This window comes from Nelumbo lutea, chromosome 4 (assembly GCF_056320005.1).
Source record: "Nelumbo lutea isolate HS-2025 chromosome 4, American lotus-T2T, whole genome shotgun sequence".
Classification (NCBI taxonomy): domain Eukaryota; kingdom Viridiplantae; phylum Streptophyta; class Magnoliopsida; order Proteales; family Nelumbonaceae; genus Nelumbo; species Nelumbo lutea.
Window position 1 is genome coordinate 96298188 of NC_142687.1, and position 13680 is coordinate 96311867.

The following is a 13680-nucleotide window of genomic DNA, read 5'->3' on the forward strand; positions in this document are numbered from 1 at the left end:
TTCTAACGGTTTAAACAGTTAACTGCCCAATTCAACAGCTCATTGAACAAAATCAACAGTTTTAAGGAGAAATCCGGTTTTGGGGGAAAATGGAACTGATCACCTAATCGGTTTCCGATTTTTCCAGTCCGACCGTCCCGTCCAGTCCGGTACATACACAAGTTATCAATAGTTTCTATCAATCAAAACTATAGTTTTTTTCATTACCTTGGTCTGCTATTGGGTCAGTAAATATGTCACATCATTTAAGAATATAAAACAAATGAAATCAAACCGTAGTTAGTAGAGGCAATAAAAAATACACATTTTTTTCATTGCATATACATTGATTTCTACAACATTTCTCCCAAGAAGCTATACTTCAACGGTCCACTTGAATAAAACAATACATCGGAAACAAGAAAAGAATATAGACAAAGGGCTCTACAGACGTACCCATCTAGAATTATGATTACAAAGGCCTACACCCTTCTAAGTTCGAACAAAATTTCAAATGGACCTACCTATCTGAATGCCCGCTTATTCATCCCTAAAAGATCAAATCTTCTCGTGCAAGCGACAACAGTGCGATCTATAATCAGCTTTGGCTTCTCCACGCTACTATAACTAGTCTACACAGAGATACCACAAAGAGCCTACCACTAGTTAGCTTCAAAAACTCATCTTTGGCTTCTCCACACCACTACAAGAAGTCTACACAAAGATATACCACGAAGAGCCTACCACTAGTTAGCTTCAAAACTCTATCCGCAATCGCCGCATTTCAGCTTGGAAGGTAGGGCTGGAGGTCAGTGTCCGTTCGGCAAGATTCCTTATGTCCTCCCGGGAACAGTCTCGGGAAATACGAACAAGCTCCCATAGAGCACCACCACTAATCATGTCCTTTGCATTCACTTCTGCAAAATAGAAACCACCGCTTTCAGACAACCAAAAAAATTCTGGTTTTGGGGTTTTGAATAGAAAGACCCACTTACCATGCTGTGCCAGGTGACACAGAGCAAGCTCAATATGGCGTCTGATTGGTGAGGCTTCATTATTTGCATTTTGTACAATCCAAGGAAGCGCTCCATCATCAATCAAGAATGACCTCCCAGTCTTTGACCCTGTGATATTAAGCAACACCAGTATCACAACACATCAATATAGCATTCCTCCAGTCCTTTGTCTTGATTCCAAATTGCATGTCTAGCTTAGACAGGTTTCCTTATTATTTAGCAGTAACTCCCGATGAAACATGAATAGACGACTGAATAACAAGGGTCTCTTCAGTATCTTATTGTGAAAAGTAAGATACAAATTAAAATAAAACACAAGGAATACACCATTAGAAAGTACGGGTTTTTACGATCTACTCCACCTCAGAATTCATAACTTCATCGTACAGTTTGGGTCAGTGTCAAGGGGGGAAAGATGCCAAATTCACGGGGGGATGGTGTTTATAAGTGGAGTGAATCGTAAATACATTGGGGGAAATAGTTCCCCTATTCTGAGGTGGACTGGACCGTAAAAATCCCTAGAAAATATTGACACCTGCAAACAATTGCATACATCCAACAAAAGTGTTTGCCTAAGACTCACCCTGTGTCGATGCTCTAGACTCGCATTTTGCAAAGTTGGCAATTCCACGTGCAACTTGGGCAAGAACATCGGGATGTCCGCATCTCACCATTCCTAGCAAAGCCTTAATACCACCTTCACCTCTCAGTTTAGTTTGTAGCTTATCTGGACAAAAAATATGTAATAGTAGTTGGTGACGGCATGTACCTGTCAGTACCTGTCAAAAGACATGCCTACAAGAGAAACTCTGGAAAATAGAAATGTGGCTGAAATTTATTTAAAGACAATGGCACAAGTGAGGATTCAATCTTGTTTGGTGGATTGCACAACCATGTCAGTTTAGCCATGCTAAATCAACTTTGTTTTCCTTCTTGACAAGCAATAATGAAAGCAGTTTATTCAAGAATCCAATTGATAAATTAGCAAGATGACTTCTAACAATAAACATTGTAAACTTCCCATCAAGATGATGAGCCAAAAGAAGATACGAAATGGGGCTATTTTTTGGGAAGATGACCAATAAAGCTAGTAAGGTGATTCGTGACATATACTGATGATGTACAATCAGATTTCTATATTATCTTCCCCTCAGTAATCATTGTCATTAGTTGTTTCCCCCCTTCCCTTGAGGTTGTTTCTATTTGTTATCCAACTTATGTTTTATTTCAACTCCAAGCAGAAACTTCTTATGATATGGCATTGCCAACAAGACAAAAAACCATAACCAACAAGACAAAAAAGATGTGGTGGTTTACCATTGCCACAGAGATTTGCAATGGCTCCAGCGACCATTCGGAGAGTTTGAGGATCCTCGGCATCAGTTGCTGTCATCGACAACAAACTAATGCCACCTTGAGCCATTATAAGTTCTTGGTTTGTTTCTGCTAAAATTAATGATGGTTAACACCACAATATAACTGGTAAAAATATGTGCCCAAACAAAAGCAAGACAGAAAACAACCTAAAGACCTACCACTCATTGCAAGGTTAGCAATTGCTCCTGCTGCTACTCTGCATATCATCTCATCCTCTGAGCTTCTAAGAAGCATCAACAAGGAAGTAAGGCCACCAGCTTCAACAATCTTCTCTTGATTTACTTCTGCATATGACATTGCAAGCAGATATAACTACTATGTTCATATCTATCTTCTTTATTTACCAATTTTAGTTAAAAGGAGCAAAAAAGCAATGTCACATAGGAATAACAAGGAACTGAATACATTAAGAAGTTTGTAAAAAACAGAATGGTATTAATTTTTTTAAGGTAACATGCATGATAAATGAAAAACAGAAATGTCTTAGTATTTTTTTTAGATGTAAGGTACAATCACTAAAGCAAAAGTGATTGCATTGCAATTTACATTTTTTCTAAAAAAGGCATAATTTATATCACATTGAAAATAAGCTTTTCAAAATACTAGTAAGTATGCATGTGCTTTGCATGTGGCAAAATTTTATGACAGTGATAATAGAAAATAATGTTTCTAAATTTTTTTAATATTTTTATGTCTGTAAAAATTATTTTTAGTTGTCACACAATGATGAATATATGATATTACATATGTGCCCAAATAAGGGTAGATTAGTCTTTTTTAGTTATTATTATTATTATTATTATTATTATTATTATTATTATTATTATTATTATTATTATTATTATTATTATTATTATTATTATTATTGTTAGAGTTAGCCGAATAAGGGTAGATTAGTCAACTCACCTTGGTTAAGTTATGAGCTTATGTGGCAGTCTTATTAGAGGTTCTCTGTCACATACTTAAGTAGGGGCAGTTTAGTCCTTGTACATTTAATTAGAAGCCTAATCACTATTAAGAGGTCGACTGATAGGGTTTAGCTATCAGGTTCGATAGTTCTTTCATCATCTTCTTCTTCTTCTCCTTCTCTTTCTTCTTCTTCTTCTCCTTCTCTTTCTTCTTCTCCTTACTGGTTCAGACTACTGTAGCTATAGTAGAAACATGGTATCAGAGCGTGTGACAACTTCAGTTCGTGACCTGTTTCAGTTCGTGACCGGTTTTGGAGTGATGTTGTACATACTGCATGTTTCCTCATTAATCGAATGCCCTCCTTTATTTTTCATGGTCGGTCTCCCTTCTCTATCTTGTTCCCCACCTTGTCTCCCTTTCCATTAACACCTCATATCTTTGGTTGTGTGCTTTGTTCACAATCTGAGTCCTGGAATAGACAAGTTGGATGCATGTTCCATTAAGTGTGTCTTTCTTGGCTACTCTCGGACTCAAAAAGGGTACAAGTGTTACAATCCCATTAATCGGAAGTGCTATGTCTGTCCTGATGTCACCTTTTTTGAGTCTGTTCCCTTCTTCTCAGGAACTGAAGCATCTTCGTCTCCACCTTTACTTCCTCTTCCTCTTCTGGTCAGTGATCCCGTTCCGAGTGTTCCTGTTGGAGTTGACTCGTCACATCATCCAGTGCAGATCCCTACTGAACGACCACCAATTCGGCAAGTGTATACACATCGAACGACACCAGCCCCTCCTCCAGCTTCTACCTTGTCCGCGGATCCTGTCGTTGCTCCTGTTGTTGAACCCTCAGGACTTGACCTACCCATTGCCTTACGGAAAGGTAAACGTAGTTCTACTCTCCATCCCATTTCCAATTTTGTTTCAATATCTCACCTTTCCGCCTCACATCGCCAGTTTGTTTCACTATCGTCATCTATTTCCATACCTAACAATGTCCAAGAGGCTCTTAGTTCACCTGGGTGGAGGCAGGCAATGGAGGAGGAACTCTCTGCTCTTCAGCATACTCGCGCGTGGGAGCTCACTACTCTTCCTCCCGGTAAGCATGTTGTGGGTTGTAAATGGGTGTATACTTTTAAATACTCGCCAGATGGTAGTGTGAAGCGTCTAAAAGCCAGACTTGTTGCTAAAGGGTATTCACAGTTGTATGGAGTGGACTATATGGAGACCTTCTCTCCAGTGGCTAAGATTAGCTCTGTCCGTGTGTTAATTTCCCTGGCAGTTATGTATGATTGGCCCTTATTTCAACTTGACATAAAAAATGCCTTCCTTCATGGTGACCTTATAGAGGAGGTATATATGGAGCAACCACCTGGGTTTGTTGCTCAGGGGGAGGCTGGTAAGGTGTGCAGACTGAAAAAGGCAATTTATGAGTTGAAACAATTGCCTCGTGCTTGGTTCGAGAAGTTTAGTGAAGTGGTGAAGAATTTTAGAATGAAACAATGCCAGGTAGATCACTCAGTGTTCAGCTATGACTCAGAAGCTGGAAAGATTTTATTAGTGGTCTATGTGGACGATATTGTCATAACTGGCAGTGACAAATTGGGGATCAACAAACTCAAGGTCTTTTTGCAAAATCATTTTCAAACAAAAGACCTTGGGACATTGAAGTATTTCTTGGGTATAGAAGTTGCTAGATCAAGACAAGGTGTAAACCTGTGCCAAAGAAAATATGTTCTCGATCTATTGGATGAAACAGGACTGTTAGGTGCAAAACCGGCTGAGACTCCTATGGAACCAAATGTTAAGTTGAGCAGTGATACATGAGAAATATTTGATGATCCTGGAAGGTATAGACGACTAGTGGGGAAGTTGAACTATTTGACTATCACGAGACCAGACATCTCCTTTGCAGTCAGTGTGGTGAGTCAATTTATGTAGAACCCTCGTATATCTCACTAGGATGCAGTTCTTAGAATTGTAAGATATTTGAAGGGAGCTCCGGGCCGTGGGCTATTGTATAAACCAAGAGGAAAACTTGAAGTAGTTGGGTACACGGATGCAGATTGGGCGGGCTCTGTGTCTGATAGAAGATCTACTACAGGTTACTGCACATTTCTTGGAGGAAATCTTGTGACGTGGAAGAGTAAAAAGCAAACGGTTGTGGCTAGAAGCAGTGTTGAAGCCGAGTACAGAGCCATGGCACACACTACATGTGAATTAGTGTAGTTGAGGAATCTCCTATAAGAAATCGGGTTCCACATGGATAAACCTATGAAGTTGTACTGTGACAATCAAGTTGCGCTCCATATCTCATCCAACCCTGTTTTTCATGAGAGAACAAAGCACATAGAGATTGATTGCCACTTTGTGAGGAAGAAGGTTCTTGCTGGAGAGATAAGCACAGAACATGTAAGCTCAGGTGATCAGTGGGCAGATTTGTTTACAAAAGCCTTAAGCTCAGGGAGAGTGAATTATATATGTAACAAGCTAGGATTATATGACATATATTCTCCAGCTTGAGGGGGAGTGTTAGAGTTAGCTGAATAAGGGTAGATTAGTCAACTCACCTTGGTTAAGTTATGAGCTTATGTGGCAGTCTTATTAGAGGTTCTCTGTCCCATACTTAAGTAGGGGCAGTTTAGTCCTTGTACATTTAATTACAAGCCTAATCACTATTAAGAGGTTGACTGATAGGGTTTAGCTATCAGGTTCGACAATTCTTTCATCTTCTTCTTCTTCTTCTTCTCCTTCTCTTTCTTCTTCTCCTTACTGGTTCGGACTACTGTAGCTACAGTAGAAACAATTATTATTTAACTTTGCCCAGAAGGTTGAACTGTTGACTCTCCACTCATTTTTTGGTTGGTTTTAAATTTGTATTCTATTTCTATCACCAATAAAAACAATTATTTTTTATCACTTATTTTTCTTTAATATAGGATTCAATGAAGTAATGAGAGTTAATACCTTAAATATAAGACTTAATGAGAGGGAATTGAATGAGAAGAAATGTAGGAGTTCAAATTACATTTGTCCTTATAGAGAGGAACCAAATTAAAATATGAGGATATTTTAATCAAACAAAAGTTCCACACTCTCATTCACTTTTAGTAGTAGTATAGAACTATAGATATACAAAATGAACCATATGGCTCACAAACAATGTACAATTTCTAGTTACAAACAGAAAGGGTTGACAATTTCTAGTTCCACACTCTCATTCACTTTTATTAATTTGGTTTTTTAGTTCAACTTGATTCCAAGCATACTTGCTTAAGTAGTTACTAACCAATATGAATTGATAGTCTACCATCAATTTCCATTTGTTGCAACCACACAACTACGTAAATCAATTTTGCTTTCTCTTCCTCTGACTACTAAGATGTTTCAGTACAAGGTTCTCTGGATACCAAAAGAAGAGCTGTTTAGTTCTGCATCAGTGAGGGGTTTAAAAAAGAGAGGTAAAATCTTGTGGAGATGTGTTAGAGCAGCTGTTTGTTGAACGGTGTGGGAGGAAAGAAATCAAAGAACTTTTCATGAAAAAGAAAAAGTAAGGAAGCCATCATTGAATTAATATATGTTAGGGTGGTTCACTGGGTCAAGTCTATGAAGCTCTTTGAAGCCTATTCAGCAGGAGACATCATTAGAAATTGGAAAGAAGTGGCTTGGACTGCTCCCATGTCTACTTCCCTTAGTCCAGCTTGGACTCCGCCAGCCTTAGGATTCATTAAATTGAACTTTGATGGCAGCAGTGAAGGAAATCCATGCCTTTCAGGCATAGGTGGTGTTTTCAAGGATGAAGGTCAAATTATTGCCATGTTGTCAGGACCTATAGGTTGGGGGGATTCATTGAGAGCTGAAATTTTGGCAGCTCTGAAAGGGATCAAAAGAGCTAAGCAGCTGAAAATCAGTGATCTGTTGGTGGAAGGTGACTCTTGGCTGACTGTTAGATAACTGCAGTCCAGTCTGTGGAAGTTTTCAAATGAAAAATATAAAATTAATCAGTTAACTAAAAATATGCAAATTAGGGTTCAATGGGCCAAGAGGAGGGCTAACTCTATGGCAGACACTTTGGCTAAACAGGGGGTGGGAAGAGCAAATTTCTTTTGGGCTCTGTTGTAATCTGTTTTTTTTGTTTTGTAAGGGAGGGTTAAGAAATTTTACCCCTCCCTTCTTTTTGTAATTTTCTATCTTTTTCTCTTAATAAAAGTTGCTGTTATTGATTAAAAAAAAAAAGATAGAGCACCACATAAAGAGCAATTATAATGAACCAGCTCATAATTTAGAACAAAGAACAGCAGCAAGAAACTAGTTATAGTTCAGAATAAGTCATCAGTATATATCAAATGTGAATGTGTGAAGTAATAAAATATGCATAATGTAGATATAATATAATATTACATTTAAAGGACCTAGTATACAATTCCAAATATTTAGCAAACATTTTTTTGATGAATTATTTAGAAAACAATTTTTCAACAATACTATTTTTTTATTGGTTTTTTCAAAGATATTACTTTCCACAGACAGGTGGCATTATCAAGGTAACATTTTGAAGATAAAATAAAATGAACTGCTTGGGCTGCAACTCAAACATACATAATCCTCCTCTTTTTGGAATCAAGGATAGAATGTTACAATTTTTGTACTTGTGCTTTTTCCTTGCACCCACATCTTAAACTGAAAAGCTAACACAAGTAACAAAAACACCTTGAATATGTATGAATCCCTTTTATTCATGTCCCATGTTGCAAAATTGTACTTTTTCTCACCATACACTATCTGAACACATTTCCCTACCCAGAAACCCAATAAATAGAAACAATAGTGCCATTAAATATAGGCACCAGGTGAAAGAGTTGACATCTAGACCATAAGGAGTTGCCTATTCATATTCGGAGAAGCCAAATAACTCCCAAGTTCCAACAAGATTGGGTTGTTTAAAAAAAATCATGAATTAGGGTTTCACTATGATACCAGAATGGCATGGCACTGGAGAAACTTGTAACCAATAAATTGGTATCATAAATGTGGTAACCACACAGATGGGATTTATCAAAATTCACCCAGGCAGGGGGGGTGGATTGATTGGTCAAAGCTCTTCCAGTATCACGTATTTCTGGCAGCACAGTTATTTTCCTAAAAATTAAATGATGAAAAGAACATTTAAGACTGCAATATTTCACCCTTCTGATAACTAAGTTTTCACCAGGCATAACTAATCTCAGAGCCTTCAAGAAGCATGTCAAGGTAGATTGCACTTGCAATTTAACTGCAAAGCAGTACAAGCAGGATTCCTTGAACACGAAGCAAAGAAAGCAGCTATATGAATAAAATTAAAGAAACAATCAAATAAGTACATAAAAACTACCTTCTGCAGCTAGATTTGCCACCACTTTCACTGCATGAATCCGCACATCAGCATCTTCTGATTCAAGCAATGACAGAATCTTTTGCAATCCCACTGTCAGGTTAAGAGTCTTTTCTTAGAAAAAAGAAAAGAGCTTGATTTGAAACCATCAGGGCATGGTATAAGCAGTAGAACTCATCCATTCAGACTTTTTAGGTACCTTGCTCAAAGAGTTTGGCAATTGAGGCTTTCGGTCCATTCCCTGGATCCTTGAGATGTGGATGCCCGACTTGAGACATAAGAGAACCTAGGCCATTCAAAAATTTTCCGGAACCACCTTTGTCAAGACTCCTCCTCGTCTGCAAAGATGAAATTTATGCATCAAACAGGAAGAAAATTTTATCCAAGTACCATGTTCTAAAAGAAAGATGCATAAAGAAGCACAAGGGCTTAAGTTTGCAGAATGTATTGGTTAAATGAGATTTGAAATATGTTATGAGGAGGCTGAAGAATGATTGCAGTGGGAATTTGCAGGCACAAGAGAAATTGAACAGATAGCTAGGGGAATCATCTTGGACTGGAGTTGACTCAGATCAGCAAACAACCTACTTGATTCTCTAGCAGGCAGGGGGTCTACAGGGAACAATTGTATTGAGGATTAATAAATTAGTTTAATGTGTATCTTTTACCACGATTAGTAAAACTTTTACTGTTACTCCTCAAAAAGGAAAAGTGCAAGGGACTTGTGCCCAAGGTCTTGCAAGGTGCAAAATGAAACAAGGCGCAACTTTTTGAAACAAATCAAAAATATAAATACATAAAAATGGAAACCTCAACTTTAAAACAAATGTTTTGAAATGCTTATTAGCTCAAATAAAATACATAAGCTTAACACAATACAAATTAAAGGTAAAAGTGAAAGCAAATAAATATGGATTGCATTTAAATGCTTCAAGCACTCAACAATTCAAGCATGTAATACGCTCCTCTGATGGTCAGATATAGATATGGGCACAGACATGGATATGGGTACCCTTTTTTTGTCTATGGGCCTACACAACAGGGGGTATCTAATCCCCCAAACCCTGGTAAAGGCGGGATTTGATCCCAAGTCTCTGCTATAAATAGTCAGAACCTTACCAACTGAACCAGTTGGTAACTTCAATATGGGTACAGGAATACAGGTATCCAATGTAATATGCTTATATCATGCATTTTATAGCTAAAAACCTGATAAAATTTAGAACATGTGCATAGATTTTTATAGTATAATTTGTTAAAATACTTCTGATCTATTAAAAGTGTCAATTATATATGATATCGGTACACTAGGTATGTATTGGTTACAATTCATTCTATTTTAGGGTTAGGGATGAGAGATCAGTTATATTAGTGTTGCTTCTTCAGTGGAAATTTTGCTAGCTGAGAATCTACCTGCAACAACTAGGGTTTCAAGTATTCAAAATGACTTTGTTTTTTGTTTCTTCCCAAATGAAGTAGACACAACACTGGTGTGCAAGCACCAATAAGAGGTAATTTTAAAGTTGGACTACAATGGTGTAAAACACATCTGAATGTATTAAAAGCATGGTTTCAAATGTTGCCAAATGTCGCTAATGTCGCCCGACATATGTCGATGTCGAGGCTCACTGACATGAAAATGGATGGTAATATAAAAATTACATTTAAAATATTTATTAAAATGTTGCCAAATGTCGCTAATGTCGCCTAACGTTAAAATATTTATTAAAATCAGAAAATGTTTATTAAATTTTATAATAAATCATATTCTACATTTAATATAAAAAATCAGAATAAATCTAATAAATTTTATACTAAGTCAAAATTTATTATAAAATTAGTACTAAAAATCATAATAAATTCATTAAGTGTTATAAGAAATCAGAATTTATCATAATCTTAATACTACAAAAAGGAGAACCAGTTTATTAAATTTATAATAAAACATAATGTATTATAACTTTAATATTTAAAAAATCAGAATAAATGTATTTCAATTTACTAGTGTGAAATAAATACATTAGAATTTATAATAAATCCAAATTAAAAAGAAGAAAAGAAAATATCAGATAACCTTGTAAAAACATCAAAATGCATAATAAATCAGTAAATCATCATTTACTAATTTGTTATTGATCTTAGTTTCTTAGCTTTATATAATGGTTGGGAATAAGATAACAGTCTAGAAATATGTATTCATGCTTCTTTTATCATTTTACAAAATATCTTTGCATATTTCCACATATTTCATAATATTTCCACAATGTTTCTAATTTTTACAATATTTCCCCACGACATTTCCGACATGTCCTATATTTTGGTAAGCGACATTTCCATCGACATCGACATTTTAAACCTTGATTAAAAGGTGATGAAAGCAGAAAACAGTTTGTATAAAATAATTGCAAAAGTTCTATCCCTTAGGATTAAGAGAGTTCTCCCTTCTATTATTGCACCCAACCAAGGTGTGCTTGTGGAAGGAAGACAGATCACTGATCAAATCCTGATTGCAAATGAGAGTCTAGAGAGCTTTAGGAAATCAAAGAAGGGAGTGGCTTGCAAACTAGATCTAGAGAAGGCCTATGACCTAGTGGATTGGTCTTTTTTGCTAAAGGTGTTGAGATGTTTTGGTTTCGAGAACAAATGGTGCAAATGGATTTGGGGTTGTGTTAGAAGCTGCCATTATTCTATTTTGGTTAATGGAACTGTAGTTGACTTCTTCCCTACCTTGAGAGGGATAACCAAGGTGACCCTCTCTCCCCTTTTTTGTTCACCCTGGTTGCAAATGTCCTTGGGAGACTAATTCAAAGAGCTTATTCAAGGAACTTATTGAGAGGCTAGAGAGTAGGAAGGGAGGAAGTTCCACTCACCCACTTGCAATTTGCAGGTGATTCTATCATTTTTTGTGAAGATAGGGACATAAATTGGATTAGAAGTTTAAAATTGAGAATACAACTCTTTGAGCAAATGTCTAATCTCAAGGTGAATTTCGATAAGAGTTGTATTGTGGGGGTAAACATGGAGAGGTTTCCATTGTGAAGTTTCAGATTGGCCTTTGACTTATTTAGGCCTCCCCTTAGGAGATAACCCTAAGGAAGAAAGCTTTTGGAACCTAGTGGTGGAAAGATTCGAAAAAAGACTTGCTTCTTGAAGGAAAAATTATCTTTCTTTTTGGGGGGGAGGACAACTTTGATTAGGTCTACCCTAGTTGATCTACCTATTTATTTCTTGTCTGTGTTTAAGATCCCCACTAAGGTCTCCAATAGGTTGGAAAAGTTGATGAGGGTCTTCTTGTAGGAGCTAGGCGATGAAAAAAGGGACCATGGAGTGGGTTGGAAAGTGGTGACTAGGAGTAAGAAGTTGGGAGGTCATGGGATAGGGGGTGTCAGGAAAAGAAATATGGCTTTGTTGGGAAAATGGTTGTGGAGGTTTCCATTGGAAAAGGATAAATTATGGACAAAGATTGTGACTAGCATTCATGGGCTCTAGATAATCAATCCCATATGTCCATGTATAGCCTTTTGCAACCAGCCTAGCCTTGTACTTTTCAATAGTGCCATCAGCATGATATTTGATAGTAAAACCCACTTACAACCTACTGGATCCTTCCCTTCGGGCAAATCAACCACTTCCTAAGTGTCATTCTTGTGCAGAGCATCAATTTCAGTTCTCATAGCATCCCTCCATTCTGGAATAGTAAGAGCTTCTGACACGGACCTAGAATTGGGTTAGAAGCAACAGAAGAAAGGTAGGCAAAATATGAAGGAGAGAGCAAACTATAAGAAAGGTGTTTGGAAATGCAATGTGTAGTACATTTCCTTTTTCCTTTCCTAATAGCAATGGGGATATCAAGGTCTGGGAAGGATGGCTCCAAAGGGGTTGTAACAGTACTTGTTGTCTCATCTGTAACTGGAAGAGCATGAGACTCATGTGTTGGAGGGGAAACAATCTGCTCATTTTTGGTTCCCTTCCATTGGTACAACCTGGGATTAAAAAGAGGGTGACGAGGTAAAGGAGGAGGAATAGGAATACTAGAATGAGAGTGAAGTGGTTGATCCTCCCTTAACTCATTTGAAGGAGGAAGAGACTCAGCAAAAGACTCAACTGGGACAGGAAGAGGAAGAGCAAACACCTATGATAAATCCTCCCCCTTTGGACAATGTCCCTCCGGAGAAGAACCATAAAAGGAAGAAAGCTCATCAAAGGTGACATCCATTGAGACATACTGAGTGCTAGTCTTCGGATCAAAACAAAAGTAACCCTTCTGTGTGGGGGAATAACCAAGGAAGATACACTTGTGGGCTTTTGGTTCAAATTTGTCTCTGGACACTTGGGATATGTACATAACAAGTGCAGCCAAAGACATGAAGAGGAATAGGAAGAAGATTGAAGGTAGACTTAAACCCTAAAACCCTGGATGGCATACGGTTTATAAGGTAGGTAGCAGTGAGAATAGCATCACCCCAAAATTTTGTAGGGGCATGTGAGGCAAATAGAATACTTCTTGTAACTTCAACAATATGTCTATTTTTTCTTTTAGCAAATCCATTCTGTTATGGGGTCCTAAAACAGAAGTTTTGATGAATAACCCCTAAATCAGTGAGATAACAAGTCAGGTTTTTCTCAAAATATTCTTTTGCATTGTCGGATCTGAAATTTTTAATTTTAAAATCAAATTGGGTTAGGACAAATTCATGGAATTGTCTCACAAGTCCGGGAACTTCATCACGGGACTTCATAAAAAATATCCAAGTGAATCGAGAAAAGTCATCAATGAACAAGATAAAATATTTGTAGCCACCAATAGAAGGTAAGGCCCCTACACATCAGATTGCACAATATTAAAAGGAGAAGAAGATCTTTTATTACTCAGATGATAACTGTTTCTACAATGTTTTGACAGTTCACAAGACTCACAATGAAGACTGGACAAACTAATTCCCTTAAACAATTCTGGGAATAAATGACTTAATGCAGAAAAAGAATGATGACCCAAACGAAAATGACATAACATGACTCGACTGATGGACTCTG

General features: G+C 37.2%; 1 protein-coding gene across 2 annotated transcripts in view; it reads right to left on the reverse strand.

Moving 5' to 3' along the window:
* Window positions 1-279: 279 nt before the first annotated feature.
* LOC148862015 (kinesin-like protein KIN-UB) overlaps window positions 280-13680 on the reverse strand; it is a 45846-nt gene continuing 32445 nt past the window's right edge. For both annotated transcript variants that reach the window (XM_088984654.1, XM_088984653.1), the window contains exons 13-20: window positions 8846-8984; window positions 8647-8739; window positions 2531-2656; window positions 2313-2438; window positions 1579-1722; window positions 975-1103; window positions 724-896; window positions 280-611 (exon numbers count right to left, since the gene is read on the reverse strand). In XM_088984654.1, the coding sequence (XP_088840780.1) occupies window positions 736-896; window positions 975-1103; window positions 1579-1722; window positions 2313-2438; window positions 2531-2656; window positions 8647-8739; window positions 8846-8984 (918 nt within the window). In that variant the 3' untranslated portion in view covers window positions 280-611; window positions 724-735. The remainder of the gene's footprint in view (window positions 612-723; window positions 897-974; window positions 1104-1578; window positions 1723-2312; window positions 2439-2530; window positions 2657-8646; window positions 8740-8845; window positions 8985-13680) is intronic.